The sequence below is a fragment of the Gracilinanus agilis genome, chromosome 2 (genome assembly GCF_016433145.1).
Source record: "Gracilinanus agilis isolate LMUSP501 chromosome 2, AgileGrace, whole genome shotgun sequence".
In the NCBI taxonomy this organism is placed as follows: Eukaryota; Metazoa; Chordata; class Mammalia; order Didelphimorphia; family Didelphidae; genus Gracilinanus; species Gracilinanus agilis.
Genome location: NC_058131.1, coordinates 677452304 through 677476218, shown reverse-complemented (window position 1 = coordinate 677476218; position 23915 = coordinate 677452304). Strand labels below are relative to the sequence as shown.

The window sequence follows — 23915 nt, the reverse complement described above, 5'->3', positions numbered from 1 at the left end:
TGCACCTGAATAACACTATTATAATCAATCCAAAAATCCTTACTGAGCATCTTTGCTCTTCTGGGGCAGGCAGGAAGAGAAGGCACAGGTCTGCCCTGGTAGCCCATCATTTGGTTAGGAGGTTAAGCTCAAAGACAAATGACAAATAGTAATTGGGATAATTGAACCAGAATTGGCTGCTTTGAGAAGTTGTGACTTCCTCTTCATGGCTGGAGGTCTTTATGAGAGGCTTAATTTCGGTCACTCATTGGGAATTTTGTAGAGGGGATTTTTGTTCCAAGAAATGTCAGTGTAGATGGCCTCAAAGATCCCTTCTAGCATTAAGCATCTTCAGTAACCTACCACCACCTCACCCTGTGTTCTACGTTCTGAATGCAAACATTCTACCTATGGACAGAGCTATAGGAAAGTATTAGGAGATGTAGATGGATCTCCTCCTACCCCATTTTATGAGGCAGTACCATTTCTCCTAAGCACCGCATTGGCACTAAAGTCTGGCTAATGAATGATAAAAATAATCATTTAACTGAGGACTGCAGTGATCAAGGAAGGCTTCTCAGAGGAGGTAGAGCTTGAGATAAAACTAGGCCTTGAAGGGTGGGAGGGTTTGAGAGAAGCATATAGAGAGAGAAAAGAAGAGGGTCCTTATGGGTGGGTGGGAAGACTAAGGAGTGGATCCTAGAATCTAGACCAGGAAAAGATGTCAAGAGTCATCTAGTCTAACCCTTCCATTGTATTTTTTTAAACCCTTAACTTCTGTTTTAACAAGAAACTCTTAAGACAGAAGGGCAAGGGCTAGGCAATTGAGGCTAGGATCATACACCTGGAAAGTATCTGAGGCCAGATTTGAATCCAGGACCTCCCAACTTCAGATCTGGCACTCTATTTGTGCCACTTAGCTTTCCCTAACTCCTTCATTTCACAAAAGAGGAAGCTTGAGGACAAGGGAGAAAATGAAGAGTTTTCCTTAGTTTCTTCATGTGGAGTAGTGGAAAGAACAGTGGTCTCACTGTTCTAAAATGTGATATTCAGTTCTATCTCTGATGCTGGTTGGCTTGTGTGTCTTTGGGGAGGTAACATGCTTTGGGGAGGTAAAAAATGATCCTCAGTTTCTCCATTTGTCAAATGGGGATGATGGTTTTGTTTACTTCCCTGCAGCAGTGAGTCATTGCTTGGAAAGCTTTAGAAACACCAGCTGTTTTTATTCCCCAGCCTTCCCTCCCCATGGTCCATTTACCTTTAAAACTATAAAAGCAAATCTATAGAAGCACATTTAGGCAAAAGAGATAGACTTTGCAGGGGGCAGGAGAGGAAGGAAAAGTACGCTGGAATTGCCTTTGTTTCGTTCTGCTTTCTTTACTGCATGGGACTGAACAAAAGACCCTGCCGCCTCCTACAGAGCTAAGTGCAGGCTGAGATAACTCAGGGCTCGCTGTTCCCCACCATCAACCTCATCCCATCAGGACGATAACCCAATCTGAAGCTTCTGTGTGCATGCATTTGTATGGTATTAGCGGAAGAATTAAGGTCCTGACATTACAGCCAACTGGACATAGAATGCTGCTACTTTAGATCCAAAATTCCAGATGCTGAGACCAGGGAAGATAGAGCATGGACAAATCTAGAGAGGGGCAGAGGAGGGACCAAGCAGATATAGTCAAAGGCCACTGAGCAACCAGCTTAAGAACCATGTATGGCCCCCACTACAGTCTGTTCAGAACATGGGATCTTAGTGTTATAAGGAAGCTTAGAGATCATCTAGTCAGATACTCTAAATCCTCACCCTCTGTCATTTTATCTATGTGGAAACTGAGACTGCAGAGAAAGGGAAATGACTTGCCCAGGGTCACTTAGCTGGTTAGTAACAAAGTCAAGATGAGAACCCAGATTTCCTCTCTTCCCAACTAGTCAGTTTTTCACTGTTTTAGAATCAAGCTGAAACTCTGCCTAGCATTCAAGGTCCCTGATAATGCTCCCACTCTCCCCAAAAGGACTTCTTCAAATTCATCTCCCACTATGCCCTTACACAGACTCTTTGAGTCAGCCAAGCCAGTTCTCACTGTCCTCAGTCTGACTGTCTCCTTTACCTTTCAAGATCTTTCACTTCTTGGGGTCTTCCCTAATGCCATACACCATGCTGTTTCTGCCTACCCCTGATGTACACTGAACTCTCCCTTTTTTAACTCTTTGCCTTTCATCTTAGAAACAATACTGCGAATTGATTCCAAGGCAGAAGAGCAGTAAGGGCTTGGCAATAGGGGTTAAGTGACTTGCCCAGGGTCACACAGCTAGGAAGTGTCTGAGGCCAGATTTGAGCCTAGGACCTCCCGTCTCTAGGCCTGACTCTCAATATCTGAATCCTGAAATTCTAGTCTTTGACAATACATTATCTCCTAATGCCTACTCTCTGATCTATGTGGCTCTGTCTTATCTCCCCAGTCATATTTAGAGATCCCTGGGTCTCTGGCCAACTCCTCTTCTTCCTCCTCCTTCTCCCAGATTCCCTCCTAACTTAGGCATATAGCAGGTGCTTAGTAAATAAAGGTCAGCTTGACTAGAGGAGGAGGACAAAGAGATGAGCCTACTTTACCAAATGGGTGCTCACTCTAAAATCTGAACTTCTACAAATTGAGTGGCTTGCCCAATGACATGACATGACTAGTATGTGTCTGTGGAGACAGTGCTTTCTTCATATGAAAAATAATACTTCATCCCAATGAGCAAGGAAGAACACTTCTTTGTGCTCTGTGGCTAACCTCCCTTCCCATCTCTTCACATCCTGAGAATGGGGGAAGGGTAGAAAGGGAGAGAGCAGAGGGCAAAATGAAGAATCTATCTTCATCCCCCTCCTGGCCCTCTCTGGATAGAGAAAGAACCATTTTAGAGTTGACTTTCTCTCCTTGGATCTCACACTAGAAAGGAGCAGACATTCTTAATCTTGGGGCCTTGACATCTGCTTAGTAAGGTCAAACTAATCCAAGGACATGACCTCCTTTTCTTACTGATTTCTTTTGGAACTTCCCAACATGGTCTCCTCTTTGCCTCCTGTAAAAAGAATTTGCTTTCCTTGGAACTAACCCATCCTAGAGACATTTTATAGACAGAGGGTTCTGGGATGAGGCCAGTGTGAAAGGCAGAGCAGAGAAGTCTCACCCAGGCCACATGTTGGTGACCTATGGCGTGATCGGGTTTCACAGCTAGAAGATATTCAACCACCTGGGCCATATCAGAAGGCCATGTACAAGATCTCAGCAAAACCTCAGCCCTCCAAGGTGTGGCCTCGTGAAGAGATAGCTGAGATCTCCCAACCAGCCCAATGGAAGGCGCATCTATATAGCAGGTATGGAGGACTTCAGAGCTGGAGGGGATGGGAATGTGGTTGGGACAGTCAGAGACAGGCCTAGAGGGGAGCTCAGGGTCAACACACATCAGAATGGATAGATCCCAACTCCATTCACAAATTTAAAATGTTAGTGGGGGAGGTCAAGCCTGAATTGCTGAATATTTTGTCAAATCTAGCCTTATTAATGTCAAGTTCCACTTTGGGTGCTAGCCGCCATATTGTAGTGATCAGAAAACAATAGATTTGAGACTTGAATTCAAATCCCAACTATTCCATTGACCTCATATACCCTTTAAGCGTGTTACTTCTCCTTGAGCCTTAGTTTCCTCATCTGTAAATGAGGGGATATAGGACTAAATGCTTCTTTATATCTACAGAGTATCACTGAATGGTGGCAGGCTCTTGGGTGACCTGCTTTAAGGGCCAGAGAATAATGTACGATTCACAGAACAATCAGATAATCAATAATTTAGTATTAGTCCCTCTGTGCTTCATTGGAGGCTATATCAATTAATTGGATGTAAATAAATGGGCAATGCCAAAGTGCATGGAAATAATTTGTTATCTTAAGCTGTTTGCACATTTCCATGCAATCTCATTTATACTCTCATTTGGCTGCTTGGGCCCTTTCTTCAGAGAAAAAAGCACCAAGAGAAACTACTAGATTATCAGATGCTCCAAATCAGTGGCATCTGAACCAATGCAGTTTGGCCATACCTGTTTCTTCATTGCCAACAAACACTGAGTCCACTGTTCCTGTAATGAGTCCTCTATGGGTGCGGAGGAGAAATTAGACTATTTCTGTCTTCAGGGAGCTTAGAAGCTAAAAGAAAGAAGAAGAAAGGAGAGGGGGGGAGAAGGCAGAGGGAAGGGGATGAGTAACTGAAAGAGAGGCAGAGGCAGGAGGGAGATGGAGGCAGACAGAGAGAGACTACGTTGTGATTACACTGAGGGAAGATGGTGGGCTCTAGGGTTAGTGATTCATTGGTGTACATCAAGGAAGATTTTCTGGAGGAGGCAGGTCCAAGGCTATGAAGTTAAAAGGTTAGAAGAGACGATATGGGAAAATGTCCTATCTGTGCTCTAAAATGAGACAGCCTTAGGGAAATGATGGAAGCAAACATGCCTGGCTAGATTGAGGTAAATCAGCCAGAGGACAAACTCCAAAGCTTGTCTTGAGAATCTGAGGAGCCACAGGGGAAATCGAAGGTGTCAGGGACTCCATAGTAGTGAGAATGGCCAGACTTGGGGGCTGGAGGGAGGAGACAGTGGGGGGAGAGAGAGGTGTGGCTGACTTTGGGGAGGCAACAAGGAGACAATCATTTAAACATCAAGGAGCTGAGCTCAGGGACAGAGTGGGAGAAGAGCCCCCTTTGGGGAGCATCTCCTTCCACCCCAGAGTGGTCTGGGCCCTCCATTTCCCTCTTGTGACTGGCCACCTTCTCATTCTCTGCAGTCTTTATGAATCGGACCACTCAGACTCTCAAGACCATGACTTACAGGTGAGTAGCTCTGAGGTCAATGCACTGGGCAGACAAGACTCCTGAGTCCTCCCCTAGGCACCACTACTGGCTCTGTTTCCTAGATCTTCCCCAGAGGCAAGTGCCTCCTGTACTCTTCAACCAGGGTCTCAGTGCTTTGAGAGTGGGTATAAAGGGAAAGTGGGAGTATACATAGGCAAGGAGGGCATTGCCTCTGAAAGCCTAAAGGTGGTTCGAAGAAGGGAGAGATGGGAAAACAAAATCTCAGAATGAAACCCACAGAGGACCAACTAGCAAACAGCTAGAAAGTGTATCTTTAGTCAGGAAGATCAGGTTCACATCTTACCTTTTCCGTTTACTATCTATGTGACTTTAGGCAAGTTACTTAACCTCCATCGGCCTCAGTTTATTAAGGACTGGTTTCCTTAGACCAGTGATTCCCAAAGTGGGTGCCACCACCCCCTGGTGGGTGCTGCAGCGATCCAGAGAGGCGGTGATGGCCACAGGTGCATTTATCTTTCCTATTAGTTGCTATTAAAATTTTAAAAAATTAATTTCCAGGAGCGCTAAGTAATTTTTTTCTGGAAAGGGGGCAGTAGGCTAAAAAAGTTTGGGAACCACTGCCTTAGACATATGAAATCTCAGGTCACACACAGGCACACAAACACACCAATAATTGACCATCAAACCTATATATAATTCCTAGTAGTCATAGGATGTGGATTCAAATCCTACCTCTGAACCCTTGGCCTCAGTTTCTTCTTCCATAAAATGAGGGGATTGGGTAAGATGGTCTCTGAGGTCTCCTCCAGCCTTAGAGATTCCCCCATGCTCCTTCTGTCAGAAAGTGGACTTAGTACTTGATGCAGAGGTGAGGTGGAGGAGTTGTGGAAACCCAAGGGGACTTCCTCTTCCCCCTGGTAAGCACTTAATGAATCGTTGGCTTAATGACCGACTGAGTGACTACTAGAGCTCTTGAAGATTCTAAAGATCAGATTTGGATTCTCTTGTTCATTGACCTCCCTAGGCAACAGCACCCCATCTTGCCTCAGTTTTCCAATCTTTGAAAGGCATAATAATATGTCCTTTCCAACTCTATCATTCATTCCTCTATGGGTAGAAACAACCTGTTTTTTACTAGCATCCCACCCCAGACAGTGAAAGGCAGGGCTCCTGCCTGGAGGAGTTCACAGCTCTACTCACTTCCCTCTAGATCCTCAGAGAGCTCAGGGTGTGAAAGCCTGTGTGCCTTCATCTGTGAATGCCTCCACATATATGATCATGGGATGCCAGTGGTCTTACCTTAAAGGTCCCCCAGGCCGTGTGGTTGCCCCCTCCATCAACTCCCCTCTTCCAATGCCATGCTGCTCCCCCAGCTTCCCCAAGAGGCTCCTGACTGATGGAATAATCTATATTTACACCCTGTACTGAAATCGACGGCTCATAAATGTTTACTGACCGCCTACTATGCGCAGGGCTTTGCTAGATGCTTTCAAGTCTTCAAAGGACATTCAGATGGGATCCAAGAGGCCTGAGTTATAGACTGGGGCAGGGAAGGGTGATGATTCTGGGCCTCATGCTTCCCATCTGGAAAGTGAAGTAGACTAATTAGCCAGGGGAGCTTCTAAGAAGCCTTCAGGCTCTGATGTTGAGTGACCGGGTAATTTTCTCATTTGACTCTTTTTCTCCTTCAGTCTTCCTCAAAGCCCTTTGAGGTGGAGCCCGCCAAGCAGGCCCAGCTCATTCCCTGATTTCAGATAAAGAAATGGACTAGAAAAGTCCAATTGAGTTGCCTAAGATCACAAGGGAAATTACCGCAGCCCCTATAGGACCTGAGTCTCTTTAAGGTTCTCTGGAGGAGAGAGTGGGGGAGCCGAGATGAAGAATAGAAGGAAGGAAGAAATTATATGAGGATGGAGCCAGGACTGGTCCCTTCAGATTGAGAGCTCTGACTGAATTGAGCTCAATTGCTTTTTTTTTTTAAACCTTAAGCATTTTCCTCCCCATGAGGATGCTGAGGCCCAGAGGGATTAAGCAACTTGTCCATGGTCACACAGCTAAAAAATATCAGAACCAGGATTCAAAGCCAGAACTGCTGCTCTCTCACCACCCAAGAAGCCACGCAGCTTCTTCACTAGAGATAAGAAACTGAATTTCTAAGCAACCAGGTGGGGAAGGGCTCTAGAACCCTAGAAAGAGACCTACCAGGGCCCTTAGGGGACATCTAGTCTGATTTGCCCATTTTACAAGTAAGGCCCAAAGAGGGAAATGACTCACCCAAGTCCACACAGGTAGTGAGTGGCAGAAGGAGGATTCAAAACTGGGTTAGCCTACTCTTAAATCCATCATAATTTCCATCCTCAGGCTGGTGGGGGAGTAAAAATACTGTATCCAGGGCTTCAGTCCTGTTACACTTTCCACCATAAAAAAGAGTCGGGGTCTTCAAGGTCCCCAGATCCCATTGCCCTCCAGCTTAAAAAAAAAAGATATCCCCCAGCTCTTCTAGAGGGAGAATAGAATAGAGGAAAATAAAAAGGGGAAAGCTTAAGCCAGGATCATTCGTGGGAGGTGGGCTCCCTCTGCTGGGTAAAGAGAGATGTGTAGACTCCTAGCTCCTGCCCAGAAGGCTGGAGATGTGCTGGGGAGAGCCATCTCTCCTGTAGGGTCTCCCTGAAATCTGTCACATTGGCCAAGAATAGGTCTTCCATGGAAAGAGTCCAGACAGTCCCTGACTCCAAGCCAAAGGATGAGCTCTGCCCCTGGTCAGCAGTGTTTGGCAGTAGAGGTGGAGGACAGGAAGAAGTTCAATGGCGATGCTGACCAGAGTGCCAGTGAGGAAATGGGATGAAGTCTGAAAGGCAGGGAATGGATCTGAAGCTGTGGAGGCCTTGAATGCCAGTCTAAGGTGCCATGGTGGCTTGGAAGTGTCGCCGGGCTTAAAATCAAGACACCTGCATTCAATATCAACCTCTGACAAGTCAACTTAATCTCTGAGCCTCATTTTTCATATTTGTACAATTCAGAGGATAACACCCATAGTCCCATCAAATGAGAAATGTATGTCTAAAGTACTTTTGAGAACCTCAAGGGGCCCTGTGAATGCCAGTTACTGTTACGATTCCAGCACCTGAGCCTCCCTGCATGGCACCATGGACAGAATATTGGGTTCAAAGTCAGGAAAAGTTCAAATCCAGCCTCACACATTTCCTTAGCTGTGACTTCCTAGTCAAGTAACTTAACTTTTCTCAGCCTCAGTTTCCTCCTCTGCAAAATGGGGATAATAACAACCTTGACCAGCCCAGTTTTTGTGAGGATCAAATGAGATATTTGTAAAACTCTTTGAAAACCTTAAAGTATTATGAAAATGCCAACTCTTATAGTAACTCATAGCATGGCACAAGGAATAGAGTACTGGACTTGGTAAGGAAGACCTGATTTTAATTCCTTTCTCTCATACCCACTAGATGCGTGTCCCTATGCAAGTCTCATAACTTTCCTATACTTACAACAATTCCCTAGGATTTTGAGCCAATGATGGGTTGCAATCTGTGTTGGCAAAGAGAATGACACCCTTGGGAGTACCATGGGATCTTTTGTGTATTTACCCTGCGGGCCAAGGAGTGGCCAAACTGATGCATAAGCAACATGAGTCTGGCAGTGGTGGGGAGAGGGGAAGAACCATCAAGAGGTCTGATTGTAAGCTCCTCAACAGCAAGGACTTGGCTTTCATCTTTGTTTCTCTAGTGCTTGGTACAGAATAGGGAAAGCTTAATACAGTCTTGTTGGTTGATTAATTGATGGAGGTTGTTGCAATAATCCAAGTGTCTGGAAATGAGCTCTTGTATTTTTGTTAGGCATGGAAATGAGGTGAGGGGGGAGCCTGGATATAGATGTGAGAAGTGTTGAACAAAAGGTTACAGGCAGCAAGCAAATGCTTAGGACCCTAAAAGATGATTGTCCTTTTAATACATAATTAAAGTCTACTCTAGCTAGCAAGGGGGGGACTAGCATTTTTTGAACGGGCTTTAAGATGCCATGGGATATACAAACTCTGGGATTTAAAGTTTATCACAGCTGTATGGCCCTGGGCAAGTCACTTAACTCTCCTATTGCTTAGCCTAGCTCTGCCTTGGAACCACTGCACAGTATTGATTCTAAGATAGAAAGTAAGAGTTTTAAAAAGGAAAAAAAAATAATAAAGCTCATAATAGTATGAGTTTAACTGATCTTTCTGACCAATTTTAACATGACTGAGCTGGGATGTTTACTCAGGTCTTCTTTAAATTCCTAGGAGATGGGGGATATTAGGTGGCTCTGTGGATAGAGAGCCAGAATGGCCTGACTTCAAATCTGACCTCAGATACTTCCTAGCTGTGTGGCCCTGGGCAAGTCACTTAACCTCAGTTGCCTAGACCTAATTGTTCTTCTGCCTTGGAACAAAAACATAGGTTCTAAGGCAAAGGAAGGGTTTAAAAAAAATTCCTAAGAGATTCATTGTATCAAGCAACATAGCACTTCATTCTTTTATCCCAGTTCAGTTACTTCCTTCCCCTGTGATGTCACCTCTCCAGACTAGTTTCCTCTTTTGCATGAGGTGGGGGGGGGGGCTCAGTTTCTATCCCTAATGTCCCTTTTAGAACTAAATCTAAGATCTTATAATCTTGTGGTTCTTTTCTTTGAGGTTCATAATCACCCTCTCTGGACACCTCTTTTTCACTGAAATCTCAGTCTCTCCCACCTCAGGGAGAAGGATATTAGATACTATCCCTCCTGCCAGAAAAGACTTGAGCATCTTGGGATCCTGAGTACTTGGCAAGGAAAGGAGTTTGGGGAAGAAGAGAGAAAGTAGGGAAACAGGAAATTAATTCTATTATCTCTACCTTGGACAGGGGTGTTAGGAGTCTGGGAGTAAGAGTGGAGAAGGACTGACCTTCCTAAAATCCAGGTCTAATTGAGTCACTTTCCTGCTCAAGAAATTCAAGTGGCTCCCTATTATCGTTTTTTAAACCCTTACCTTATGTCTTAGCATCACTACCATGTGCTTGTTCCAAGGCAAGATCATTAAGAGCTAGGTGATGAAGATTAAGTGCCTTACCCAGGCTCACATAGCTAGGAAATGTCTGAGGCCAGATTTGAACCTAGAAACCCTCATCTCTAGGCCTGGCACTCTATCCATTCAGCCACCTAAGCTACCTAAACATTCCCCTGCCCCTCCCACTTCCCCTCTCCCTATTATCTCTAGAGGAAAGTGCAAATTTCTCTGTTAAGCATTTAAAGTCCTTCCAGCCTACCTGTCCAGGCTTATCAAATATTTCTCCCCTTTACATATTCTGTGATACAATCAAGCTGACCTACTTGATCTTTGTTCCTTGTACATGTTCTATCATTTCCCATCTTCATATCTTTGTATAGGTTACTCTCTCCTCAATAACACCTTAGAGAATTCTTTGCTTACTTCAAGGTTCAACTCAAGGGCCACCACTTGCAGAGGCAGAGACAGAGACAGAGACAGGCAGAGACAGAAACAGGCAGAGAAAGAGACAGAGACAGAGACAAGCAGAGGCAGAGGCAGAGGCAGAGACAGAGACAGAGACAAGCAGAGGCAGAGGCAGAGGCAGAGAGCACAGAGGGTGGGAATCTGCCTGGATTATTGGTCATCCAAGTGTGAGGGTGATAGGTGTGAGGTAGGAGGCAGCAGAGACTGAGAAAGGAGGTAATTGGTCTATATTTCAAGCTTTCCTGGCTGATGGGGGAGGGAAGGAGGAAGGATGGCTTGGAGCCAAGGAGAGTAGTCTGAGCTGGGAACTGACTGCCCCAAGAACTTTGTTTATTCAAACATTCTGTCCATCCCAAGGTTCTAGCATGACGCAGAGGCCCTGAAGTTGGAGGAGCAAGTGAATGTGGGCACACAGCAAGGCTGAGCAGGTCAGGGCTACTGGGACCTTGCTTCCTTATTTCAGTTGGGTCTTACCCAAGGTCCCATCAGCTCAGCAATTGGAGGGTGGAGGTGGGGAGCAGGGAATAAATTGTCAGTAGAATTAACCCATTTCTGCACATCATCCTTCTTCCCACCAAGCACTGATGCTTTTTGACTTTTAAAGGTGTATTCAGACAATGACTGGGGAGTAACCTGGGTGGGATGGCAGGATGCTCAGTTCCTTTCCAGACTCAGAACATGCCACCCTGCTGTGGTATATTCTATGAGTCCTCAGGGGGGACTTCCACCTCACTTTGGGACATCCTTCTCCCTTCTGGGTTCCATCCAAACCATCCCCAGATAACAGGGGGAAAAACACAACTTTAAAGAGCTTTGAGGGTAAACAAGCAGATGTCTTATAGGAGCCTTTTGGATCTCAAAGAGATAATGCCATAATAACAGCCACATTTATTTAGCATATTAAAGTATAAAGTTCCCTTTACAGATGTTATTTTATCCATACAACAATGAAAAGGGGCAATTATTAAGCCCATTTTACAGATGAGGAAACTGAGATAGAATCTGTGACTTGTCCAGAGTCACACAGCTAAGTAAATGTCTGAGGTTGGATTTGAACCCAGGTCCAGCTCTGTAGATTGCCACACCCCACCCTAGCTATACTTGGAGTGTCCCTCTTTCCCCTCGCCACCCTACACATACACCCGGCTTAATAAATGTTTGTTGAATTGAATTCCCACTTAGAAAGGCAGTTGGCTTCCACCCAGGTGTTTCCATTTCTTTAAATGTTGCTCTAAAGTGTATATATAATATTTAAATAACAGTAAGGTATGTATAATCCTTAAAGTATATCCAAATGCTAGTAATTCATGATGTTAGTAATCAGTTAAAAGATCTGAGCAAGGACTGTGTTCCCCTGTCCTTGGTCCTTGTGACTACATGCGAGTTTCTCCCCTTCCCTGCACTTCTGTTACATCCTCTGGAACATTTTGATCTGTTCGTTTAAGAGGAACCTACGAATAATATGATTTATGGCGGGGGAGAGGGGGGAACACAAATGGTGGAATTTCAGAACTCATGCTAAGTCATCCACTATGTCTTCTACCATAAGAAGTAGCACAGTCAAGTTATTTAACCTTTGTTTGCCTCAGTTTCTCCATTTGTAGTAGGTAGAGAGCTAGCCTCAGATTCAAGATAACCTGGGTTCAAATCCCTCCTATGACAATTGCTAAGTCATTTTGGGGAGGTCATTTAATTTCTCTTGTGCCTTAGCTAACACTTAAGATTTTAAATTATAAAATAGTTCTCCATATCTAGAGGGAGTTTCCCACCCAGAAAGCTCCCTAAATCAGTGAAATCGCAGGTCCAGACTTTTAATGGAAGGCCATTGTGGAGAAAATGGATTTTATTAAAAGGAGAAAGAAGACTAGATTTTTTAGTCTAGAGACCTGAGTTTGAATCCTAACCCTGCCACTAATTCTCTATATTCATTGTTGTTGTTCAGTGTCCAACTGTTCTTGACCCCATGGACAATAGTGCACACCATACTGATGTCATATCTTTTATTTGGGGGACTTTGGAGGAATGTGGAGTTTTTTAAATTAAGTTTCATTTTTTTCCAATGACATATAGAAACAATTTTTGGACACTTGTTTTCTGACCTTCCCTTCCTTGCTCCAAGGTGGTATAGATTGTGCAAGTGCTTTCATGCAGTACATATTTTCCTGTTCCCTAAGTCATGATTGAAGACACAAATTGTTGTCATATCTTGTAGCATGTTAATACTGCTTGTGGAGTCTTCTTGGCAAAGATACTGGAGTGGTTTGCCATTTCCTTTTCCAGGGGATCACCTTTTGTTGGAACTCTCCACTATGTCTCATCTGTCTTGGGTAAACCTGCACAGCATAGCTCATAGTTTCATCCCCATCTGCCAAGACAAGGCAGTGATCCAGGAGATTATCTATATAACCTTGAGCAAATACTTTTATTCTTTCAGATTATTCTGGAAGTAATTTATATCATTAGCTGGAGGAGCAGAAACTGGATATAGAGAGGGCAGTTAGGAATCCACTGCAATTAATCGGGCTAGAGGCACTAAGATTCTGAACCAGGAGCCTGAGACTAATTAGGAGAACATAGATTTCTTTTTATTTTAATGGGTTATTCTCTTTACTATCTTCTTTTTATTTTAATGGGTTATTCTCTTTACTATCTTCTGATACTCCATAGTTTCATTTGGTCATAGGGCCTGAAAATGAACCATTTATAGTGATGCTAAAAAAGAGAATGTGAAGATATTTCTATTCTCTTCCTCAGAAAAGTAGAGAGCAGGAGAACTTTGAAGTTACACAGTTAGGCAAGAGCCTCATCCTAGAGGGGCAATGTAGTGATCTCATCTACAAATCAAGAAACATGGGTTTTATTCTCCACTCTAACACAAAAAAGTTATAAGACTCTGGGCAAGTCATTTTCCTTATCTGACCTATTTCTTCATCTGTAAAATGAGGGAATTGAACTAGATCAGAGGTTCTTAAACCACGGTGTATAAACCTAGTTTAAAAAAAAATTAGTTCGGGTATACATTTAGTGTTTTCCTTTGCAATCCTATGTATTTTATTTTATACCTTAAAAAATAACTTTTCTGAAGAGTCCATGCAATTCACCAGACTTCTGAAAGGGTACAACATTCACAAAAAGATTAAGAATCCCTAGACTAGATGACCCCAAAGTTCCATATATTCAGCCCTAACATGCAATTCTAGTCCAGTCTACAGTTAGTTCTCATCAAATTCTGCTACTCTAACACAAAAGAGTTCCCCATAGCCTCTCTACTATTCAGAGGTAGATACAAACTAGTCAGTTCTTTACCCAGGAATTCCCACTTTCTCAGGAACACAAAAGACTAGATAAATCTCCCTGGCACCAATCCTATATGGTTTTTGCTCTGAAAAAAGTGCATGTTCATAGGATTAATAAATAAGGATTCCAGACCCAGCAAGCAGGGATTCCATGATTTACACCATCTCCCCTGAGTGTAGAGGTTATGAACTCATAAAGTAGTACTGCCCTAGACTGGACCAATCAGTGAAATCAGATCACCAGCCTCAGAGGAGTCTCTGCCATAGGTTCTTATTAAAATATTATTTGGGGAACAACTGCATGGCTCAGTGGGTAAAGTACCAAGCTTAGAAATGGAAGGTCTTGAGTTAAAATCTGTCCCAGACATTTCCTAGTTGTATAACCTTGAGCAAGTCATTTAACCTCATTGCCTAGCCCTTATCACACTTCTGCCTTGGAATCAGTACATAGTATTGATTCTAAGACAGAAGATAAGGGTTTTAATTTTTTTGAGGTTTTCTTCAACTTTATTATAATTTCCTTCAACTAGACAGTTATGCTCAGCATATCTACTTGAGTAACCTAGGTGGTATGGTTCCTCTGTTGTACTCTTACACTCTTTGTTCATGATCTCTTATATGTTGGCCAATAACTCAATGCCTTGTTAGCAGACTACTCCAAAAAAAGGATTTTTTCCTTCGTGTTCGACATCTGTGTTATAGAAATTTAGAACATTTGCCTCTTAATAGTTTTAATGAGTTCAAGTTACTAATAGAGATATAAAAGGGAGTAGAGTGGGTGAAGTAAAGGAAATTATGACATTTTGATAAATAAGATGAATGAAAAAGGAACTAACCCATATTTTTTTCACCTGACTCTACCTATGCAAAGCCTAACTCTTCATAGCAACGTGGTGCTAACTTTCACAAATGAGAGCAAAACTAAATAGGAGGAAATAATAAGCTCTTGAGTATGACTTGCAAATCTAACCTTAAGAAGAACAGAAAAATGAGATGGAAAAAGAAAAGGAGAATAGAAAAGAGTAATGCAGTTTTATTGTTTCATTACAAAATTTGCTTTTAGGAAACAAACCCATCATTGTTGGTTAATAGTTCACCATGATCATCAAATTCTTTCTGTCTGGTCATTCTAAGATTTTAGCACATAGCACAATGTCTTACACATATTTTTTGGTAAGAGTCTATAATTTTATCAGTGTAGAGAACTCCCAGCATTCAATTTCACTCCATCAGTGCTGATCAATCTCTTGTTTATTAACTTAGTGTCTTAGAGAGTGGCCTGAGTTCACTGAGAGGCTAAATGACATACTAATGATAAGACTTCAAGTATATGTTAGCAATAGAACTTGAACCCAGTTTTCTTGACTCCAAGATCAAGTCTCTATCCAGTACGCTATGCCCTATCTTGCATTACACATAGTGCCTAATGCCTATTGATTTAAATTTAGTTCTTTCAGCCCACATATAATATTAAAAAAAGAACATTTACTAAAATTTCTATTGGAATGGAAACAGGCTAGAGTAGCTAAGTGGCTCAGTGGATAGAAAATCAGGCAGGAGGTCTTGTATTCAAATCTAGCCTGAGACATTGTCTAGTTGTGTGACTCTGGGAAAGTCATTTAACTTCTATTTCTTATCCCTTACCACTCTAGTGCCTTGGAACTGATACTTGGTATAGATTCTAAGATGGAAAGTAAGCTTTAAAAAAAGAAATGGAGATAGGTTTAATTTTTTTTCAAATTATCTTTCTGTTAGATTTGGCAGTCTCCAAAAACAGGACATTAATGTTGCTTACAATTATTGCCATACAGGAATGTGTGTCTTACATACATTGGCAGGTATGTAGGCATGTATACACATACATGTACATGCCTACATATTCATAATATTAATGATAATAATATATGCTATCATATAATTTATTCAATATTAATATTGTTTCACTACCTATGATACCTGTAAGTATAACGTAGTTTTCCTGTTTATCTCTCTTGAACAGTATCCATTTAAATAGTGGACTTATCTGAAATCATGATTATAATTCTTGCTTTCTTAATTCAATTTGAAATATAATAAATTGGATTCTAGTCCCTAACTTTTAACTTTGTATGTATCTCTGTGATTTAAGAGTATTTCTTATATGCAATAAATTGTTGAGTTCTGTTTGCTAAGCAAGTTTGTGACTCTTTTCCATTTCGTGGGTGAATCTGACCTTTAACATTCAAACTCACATATATTAAATTTGTTTTTTTCCTCCATAAAATACTATTAAATTACCTCTCTAAAAAAGCCATGTAGCTTGTTTACTTAAAAGATCTCCTCCTTTAACCAGAGAAACACCTTCTCCCACTTCTCTAACTAATGCAATCCCACCTTGACTTTTCTAAATCCTTCTTTAAGTACCTGCAGCTTCTTTTTCTTGAAACAATAGTATCCTAGATTCCAGCATAATACAAAGAATCATACTCCATCTTCTTTCTCCCTAAGACCTGACCCAAACCTCTGAATTTTAATATTACTTATATAGTCATCCTGCATTTATTTTTCCTGTTTTACATAAGAGAATGGTTCAGGAACCCCCCCCCCCACTATGAACTCTAATCTTTACTTTTAGAGTAAATGACTTTCGTCATATGGTGTCCCAATCCTAATAAATATTAATTCATTTATTTGCTTTCAGTTCTCTGACCTTTCTCTAAGACACCTCTTTCTAATCACACTTAATGGTGTTAAAATGTAGTTTTGGAATTTTTTCATTTAATCAGTGTATGTCAGATAATGTGAGATTTTTAGAAAAAATAGTTTTGTTTCATTACAGCATATAAATATCAAGTCATCATCACCTAGTCTTTTTGTGCTGTATGGGTTTATTTATCTTTGTAAAGTTTCTTTTCTTTGCTAAATTTGCATTTTAAATGGTTTTCTCTGAAGGATAATAAAAAATGTGTAATATTGGTAAAAATTCATTTTCTTTCACATAAGATTACAGTCTGCTTTGAGGGATATATTATTTTGGAGTAAAAGCATCTTCTGCTTTGTGGCAAATAATTTTCTTGAATGTTCTTCCATTTTTCATTATTGACAGAGAATCCTATGTTTTGCTATACTTTGATCTTTAAGTAGAATCCATTTAGATACTTACAAAATTATTCTTTAAAATTTAAACTGTAGTATTTTCCAGAGATGAGGAACTATAGATATAAAATGTATATAGCATATCCCGTCAGACTTACATGATGTATTGATTAGTTTTGCTAGAGTGCTTTCTTTTTTTTTCTTTTTTTTTTTTTTGGTATTTCCTCTCTATTCTTTGCTAAATGGGAGGCTTTCTTGGTGGAGGAGGGGGAATGATATATTTGGAAATTAAATGATCTAAAAACAAATTTATCAATAATTATCCAAATTGTAGCTATGGAACTTGGTGACTAAACTTTTACATGAATTAAACATGAGATTACTCTCTAATGGCATCTTATAGATTCTCTCAGTGTGTCCTTTTTATCTAACACGTCTGGACTATTTGCTTATATTATTTCCCAAAATATAGTGTTCAGGCTCTTTGATTTTGTTTTAGTAAGAGACCAATAACTCTCAGATTGTCTAAGTTCCGTCTTCAGAGACTGTTCTTTAATCTGTAGAAACAAGTGTTTTTTCTAATATTTTGTGAGCTATTGAAAACTTTTTTTATAATATTGCATGTCCACATTTTTTGTTCTATCTCTGTTACTCTTGTTTTTAGAATATCCACTACTTTATTAAAAGTTTTTCATTTTCTGTTTTAAATCATTGATTTTCCTACCTTTTAAATTTCTTCTAAAGAATTCTAATTTCCTTTCCTATATCTTCTTTAATTATTTATTTATATTCTAGCTTTTTATACTTTGGTAACCAGGTGGTACAGTGGATGCTGTATTTGACCTGGAGTTAGGAAAACCTAAAGTCAAATACAGTCTCAGATGCTTATTAGCTGCAAACCTGCCTCGATTTCCTCATTTGTAAAATGGGGGTAATAGCAACTACCTCCAGTAATATCCTATAGTCTGACTTAACACAAAGAAGCATACTCTATCTTCTTCCTTCCCAAGGCCTGATCCAAATCTCTGGATTTTTATTTTGCTGATATAATCATTCTATATTTACCTTTCCTCTATTACATAAGTTCAGGATCTCCATATGAACTCTAGCCTCTGTTTTTGGAGTGAGTGACTTTCATCCCAATTATAAGAAATGTATTGGTTGGTGCCCATTGTTGTGGTGAAGATAAAATGAGATCAGATTTGTAAGGCATTTTGTAAACCTTAAAATACCATAAAATGCTCACTACTGTCATTGTTACCAGTATTGTTGTAACCCACTCTAAGGGACATCTTAGGTATATATGGTAGTGTGTTGGGCTTGGATTCCAAAAGACCTACATCCAAATCTGGCCTCAGACACTTATGAGCTGTGTGATTTTGGGCAAGTCACTGAACTCTGTTTGCCTCAGTTTCCTCATCTGTATAAAATTAGCTGGAGAAGAAAATGGCAAACTACTATAGTATGTTTGCCACGAAAACCCCAAATGGGGTCACAAAGAGTCAGACATGACCAAAACAACTGAACATCAACAATTTAATTCAGACCAGAAGATAATCTCTCTCTTTTGCTTTACAGTAGGTATTCCTTATATTCAAGCATTTTAATTTTACTCTTTTCTTTAGTGATTCCACTGTTTTATTCTATGAGCCTTTCTTTCTTTTTTCTCTACCAATGGAACTATAAGAAAGAGATCCTAAGGACCTGAGTTAGGAAGTGAGACTTAAGCTATGTTATTATTCTCATGTGCTTTCATTCTCTCCTCTGTATTATGGGGAAGATTTATTCCCTGGCTCAAACTCCTGGCAGCATAAGACACCTGAGACAAAGTGTCTTGATCTAGTAGTGACCTCAGGGAAAGATCTCTGCCTAGCAAAATTGGAGTCAGAAAGCCTGGGTTTAAATCCTCCCTTTGTATTACTGGGAAAGTCACTTAACTTCTCTGGATCTCAGTTGTCTCATCTGTAAAATGAGAGGAGGATGAACAAGATCACTTCTGAAGTATCTTCTAACTCAATGTCCATGATTCTATGTTCCTATGAAATTAAACTGGGGTGAGAGTAAGTCATGTCTAGGTTACATGACACTAACAAGACAGTAGAGTAGACATTTTTCTGGTCCCCATGACCTCTCAAACCTCTCTAAAAGAAAAATTATGCACCCAAGATAAATCTACTTCAGCTCTCTCCAGGGTAGAGGACACTAGGGACTTAAAAAAAGATTAAAGAAAAATTCTTCTAAATCCTGCTTTGGGGGACAGTTGGGTGGCTCAGTGGATCAGGAGCCAGGACTGGAGATAGAAGTTCCTGGGTTCAAATCTGGCCTCAGACACTTCTGATCTGTGTGACCCTGGGCAAGTCACTTAACTCTTATTACTTAGCCCTTACCACTCTTCTGCCTTAGAACGAATACACAGTATTGATTCTAAGATGGAAGGTAAAGGTTTTTTTAAATAAATAAATAAATAAAAATCCTACTTTGGCTTCACTCAGTACCAGCGCCCACCACTCAACCAGTAGTCAAACTGATTTAACCAACCTAACCCATGGGCTTGCAACAAAACTCAAACCTATACCCCAGTTTCCCTTCCTCCTTCCTGTGTAACCAAAATCCAAGCTTCAAACTGCAGAAATTTGTTCAGGCCTCAATAGCCAGAGTTCTGCTAGTGTTTCATGATGCAAAAAAAAAAAAAATCTCTGCAGAAGAGCTTAGGACCTGAGGGAAAGCAGCAAGGCCATGTGTTGTCTGGCATTGAAATAGAGCTTGACCCCATGACAGCTCCCCCTTCCTCTTAAAACCTCAGAGGACCAAGCTCTAAATGATAGAAATTAACCCAGATTACAACATCATTAGTGCAGCAAGAGAAGGGAGAATCTATTTGACAACATTTTTTAAAATGGTGGGGGAGAATTAAATAACCTGACTAAAGCAAAAATAAAAAATGGCCTAATATGGAAAACTCTAAAGGGAAAGAGGTAACAAAATGGGAGGAGAAATCAGAGGTGAAGGGGAAAGAGCTGGTAGGAATAGAGCCACATTTAAAAAAAAAAACCCTTATCTTCCAAACCTTAGAATCAATACTCTGTATTGATTCCAAGGCAGGAGAGAGGTAAGAGCAAGGCAATGGGGGTTAAGTTGACTTTTCCAAGGTCACACAGCTAGCAAGTATCTGAAGACAGATTTGAAGGCCAAGGACCTCCTATCTCTAGGCCTGGCTCTCAATCCACTGAGCCACTAAGCTGGCTGTATGGGCCACGTTTAAGTATCTGAGGAGACATGGTATCATGTTTATAGTAGAAGAGGGAAAGTAAAATCATAACTTTAAGAAAAAAATATTAGAAACAAGTGGAGGAAATTACAAACCTAATTCTCATAACTTTAATGTGACTAGATTAAACAAGTCAATAAGACAAGAAAGGGTAACAGATTGGATAAGAAAACAAAACCCAACAATCTGTTGCTTACAAGAAACACATTTTTAAAAAAAGCAAAGACATACCCAAAATGAAACTGAGAAGGTTTAAAAAAATTATTATGCATTGAGTTCAAAAAAGCAGGTGTCACAATCATACCACCTGCAAAGAAAAAACAAATATTCAAAAAAATAAAGTGAGATAAATAAGAAAACTACATTATACTGAAAGGAATCCTAGATGACAAACCAAAATCAATAAGAAACTTAGGGGGTCCAAATATTTTAGCATCCAAATTTATAAAGGAAACAGTAACTGAGCCTACAAGAAGATAAAATAACACAAGTATGATAGGAGGCTTCAATGTCCCTCTCTCAGTTTTGGATAAGTCTTAACAGAAAGATAAATAAAAGGGGAAATGTGAAATGACAAATTGCTGGAAAAATTAGATCTAAAAGACTTATGACATCTTCTAAGAGAAACTGCAAAATAATATACATATGCTCAGCGTCACGTGGAACTTTTACCCAAAAATGACCCTATAGTAGGGTACAAGGATACTGTAACCAAATGCTAAAAGGCAGAAAATAGCAAATACATCCTTTATAGACCATAACTCAATACAAATAATCATTGATTCAGGGACCACAAACAAAAGACACTGACCCAAATGGAGACTTAACAATGTAATACTAAATAATGAGTCGATCAAAGAAAAAATCAGAAAGAGTTAATAATTATGTGAAAGAAAAGCATAATGATAAAGCAACATTAAAATTTGATGTTGCTCATAAAGCATGCCTCAGAGGGAAAAATTAAATCCTCTGTATATGTGTAGATAAGAAGATTAATGGGCTCAATACATAATTTTTAAATTAGAAAACCAGCAAATAAATAAAACCGAATTAATCACAAATGAGAAAATAAAACTAAAAACTGTTTCTTTGAAAGTACTAATGAAATTTATAAGCCTTTAGATAATCTGATTTTTAAAAAAGATGGCAAATAAGCAAGATGAAGTCATGACAAAACCAGAAGAAATTCAAAGAGTAGTCAGGACATATTATGCACAATTATATGCTTACAAAACTGAGAATACAAAATAGAGGAGTATGTTCAAAAATATAAAATATCCAAAGTCTCAGAAGGCCAGATAAAGCTCTTAAACTCCCAGAAAAGGAAATAAATATAGCTACAAAGGAACTACCAAAAAGGGGAAATTCTGTTCCTGATGGGTATATGGGAGAAATTCTATCAAAGTTTTAAAAAATAACTATTACCCATTCTTCACATATTCTTCTCAAAAACTGAGAAAATACCCTACTAGAATCTTTTTAGGAGATAAATGTTGCTCCAATACCTAAACCAGGGAAGGATAAAACACAGAAGGAAAACTATTCACTAACGTCATTGATGAATATTGACTCAAATTTTTTAAACAAAATTCTATTAAACATTGCAACAGTTTATCTAAGAAATTATTCAATATGATCAAGTGTGATTTATGGCAGGAGTGCTAGACTAATTCAACATTAGGAAAATAATCTATACAAATAATCACATTAAAAGTCAAAATATCTAAAATCACATAAAAAGATGCAGAAAAAAACTTTTTTGCAAACTATAACACTCTTTTATGATGGGCATAGAGGGAGCTTTTTTTCATATCGTAAAATGCAACTATCTAAAATCAAAAGCAAGTGTCATGCAATGGGGATACATTAGAACCTTTTCCAGTAAATACAAGAATAAGCAAGGACACCCATTTTCCTTATTGTTGAAAATGTTAGCAACAGCAGCAAGACAAGAAAAAAAATAAAACCATAAATATAAGTAAACAATATTGGAAGTTTGTTTTCCATGATAATACATGTATAGCCCAGATCAAATTACTTACCATCTCTGAGCAGGGGAGGGAAAGGAGGAAAGGAAATGGTTTGGATCTTGTAATTTTAGAAAATGTATGTTGGAAATTATTACATGTAACTGGGAAAATAAAATCTCTGAATTAAAATTTTAAAAAATGCATCTTTTCAAAAGACTTTTTGGTCATGGAAGTAAAATCTTTTCTACATTTAATAAGTAAATAAATATAGGTAAAGAATAGAGAAACCTATCTATACTTGCTGGGAGAGAGAGAGAGAGAGAGAGAGAGAGAATCAAGAAAATTAAAGAAAATGATGGTTGCTTGCTTTCCCAGGCAGAACAAGAGAAACCAAATACAATGTTAATTTCCTGGAAAGAAATGGACACTTACCAAAAGGCCATGGCAAAAATGGCCAATGACATTCTGAGTCTACGTAATAAAGTGACCACGCTAGAGACAGAAAATAATAATCTACGGCATCAAGTGTCCACACAGGAGCGAATGGGTAATACTTCTGAAGAAGAAGAAGAAATAATAGGTGAGGGAATCCTGAGATATCCTCATCATGGGAGCAGGAATGGTCCTGGTTCTTGTTTTGTTCTTGAGAGAGGGTGGCTGGTATATGGGGAGATAGAGGGGGAGAGAGAGAGATGGAAGTTTGGTTGGCAGAGGAAAATTAAAAGCCGATGGTAAGTGATGTTGATGTTTCAAAGTGGCTATCTTTCCTGCTTTAGAACTGAGGTGATGCTTTGTGTCCAGGATATATCTTTCTCCCCTTCCCTGGATAACAAGACCTGTGTTTGGGGGAAAAGGGAGCCTGGGGAAACCCAACTTTTACCAAGCTGAGCCCAACAGCTGAGGTTCCTCATCTTTTGAACTGATCCTGTTGTACTTATCCAGGCCAAGTTGGACTAGCCCCTGGCACTGTGGCTGGGCCTTGTTTGGGCTGCCAATATTCACTGAGCTCTCCACCCATTTTACCCCCAAAGGAAACATGAAGCAAAAACTTTCCCAGAGCAGTACAGAGATGAGAAGGTTGAAGGATAGGGTACAACAGCTGCAGAATGAGTTAATTCGGGTGAGTGGGGAAAACAAGAGGGAGGAGGTAAGGGGGAGGGGGGAGTAAAAGAGGGCAAAGAATTGGGACAGGGGGTCCAAAGAAGCAAAATTGGGGGGACAATGGGTAGGGGAAGCATCAGTCCTTGGGAGGGGGAAGGTCAGGAGAGGGGAGAGAGGGGAGTGCCAATTGATGGCTTTCAGTGTGTGTCTACAGCACACCCCCTCCCTAACCCCCACTCACCGTTCCAGAAAAATGATCGGGAGAAGGACTTGTTGCTAATGCAACAATCTCACCATCAACAGCAGCAAAATCTGAGAAGGTATCAGGACAAGTTGCAGAAAATGAAGAGTCTGGAACAAACTGTGAAGAACCAGGAGAAGGTAGGCTTCCCCAGAGGCTCCAGCCAGGTAGGGATGAGGGCAAGAGTCTAGGACTTAAGGGAACTTTAAATCAAGCTGCTCCCCTTTCCCCCTGCCAAAAAAGGCAAGTAGCCAGAGAAAATAAAGCAGGAAGAAATATTAAAGACGGAGAAAGGAAATGGGAATTTCTTTATGGACAGTTTAAACTGGGTGGTCCTAGGGTCCCTTTCAACTCTGAAATTTTGTAATTTTAGAAGGGAACCTGGCTTGGCGTGGAGGGGTGGGGGGGAATCCTCCTAGATACTAGCTGGGGGGATTAGTCCTTTGGAAAGCCCCTTCCCATCTTTGGACCACCATTTTCCTCAACTTTAAATGAAGGGATTGGACCTACTCAAGGATCCTTAACATTTTTTTTTGTGCCAAGGACTCTTTGGCAATGTCATTAAGTCTATGGACCGTTCTCAGAATAATGTCTGAAGATGCATACAATATAAAGGAATTCAAAAGAAATCAATTAAATAATG

General features: G+C 40.3%; 1 protein-coding gene across 1 annotated transcript in view; it reads left to right on the top strand.

The window, feature by feature from the left end:
* Window positions 1-23915, top strand: part of CCDC33 (coiled-coil domain containing 33) — a 181312-nt gene that overhangs the window by 140975 nt on the left and 16422 nt on the right. The window contains exons 13-17 of the mRNA XM_044660257.1: window positions 3198-3340; window positions 4800-4845; window positions 22306-22510; window positions 22962-23050; window positions 23281-23412. Coding sequence (XP_044516192.1) covers window positions 3198-3340; window positions 4800-4845; window positions 22306-22510; window positions 22962-23050; window positions 23281-23412 — 615 coding nt within the window. The remainder of the gene's footprint in view (window positions 1-3197; window positions 3341-4799; window positions 4846-22305; window positions 22511-22961; window positions 23051-23280; window positions 23413-23915) is intronic.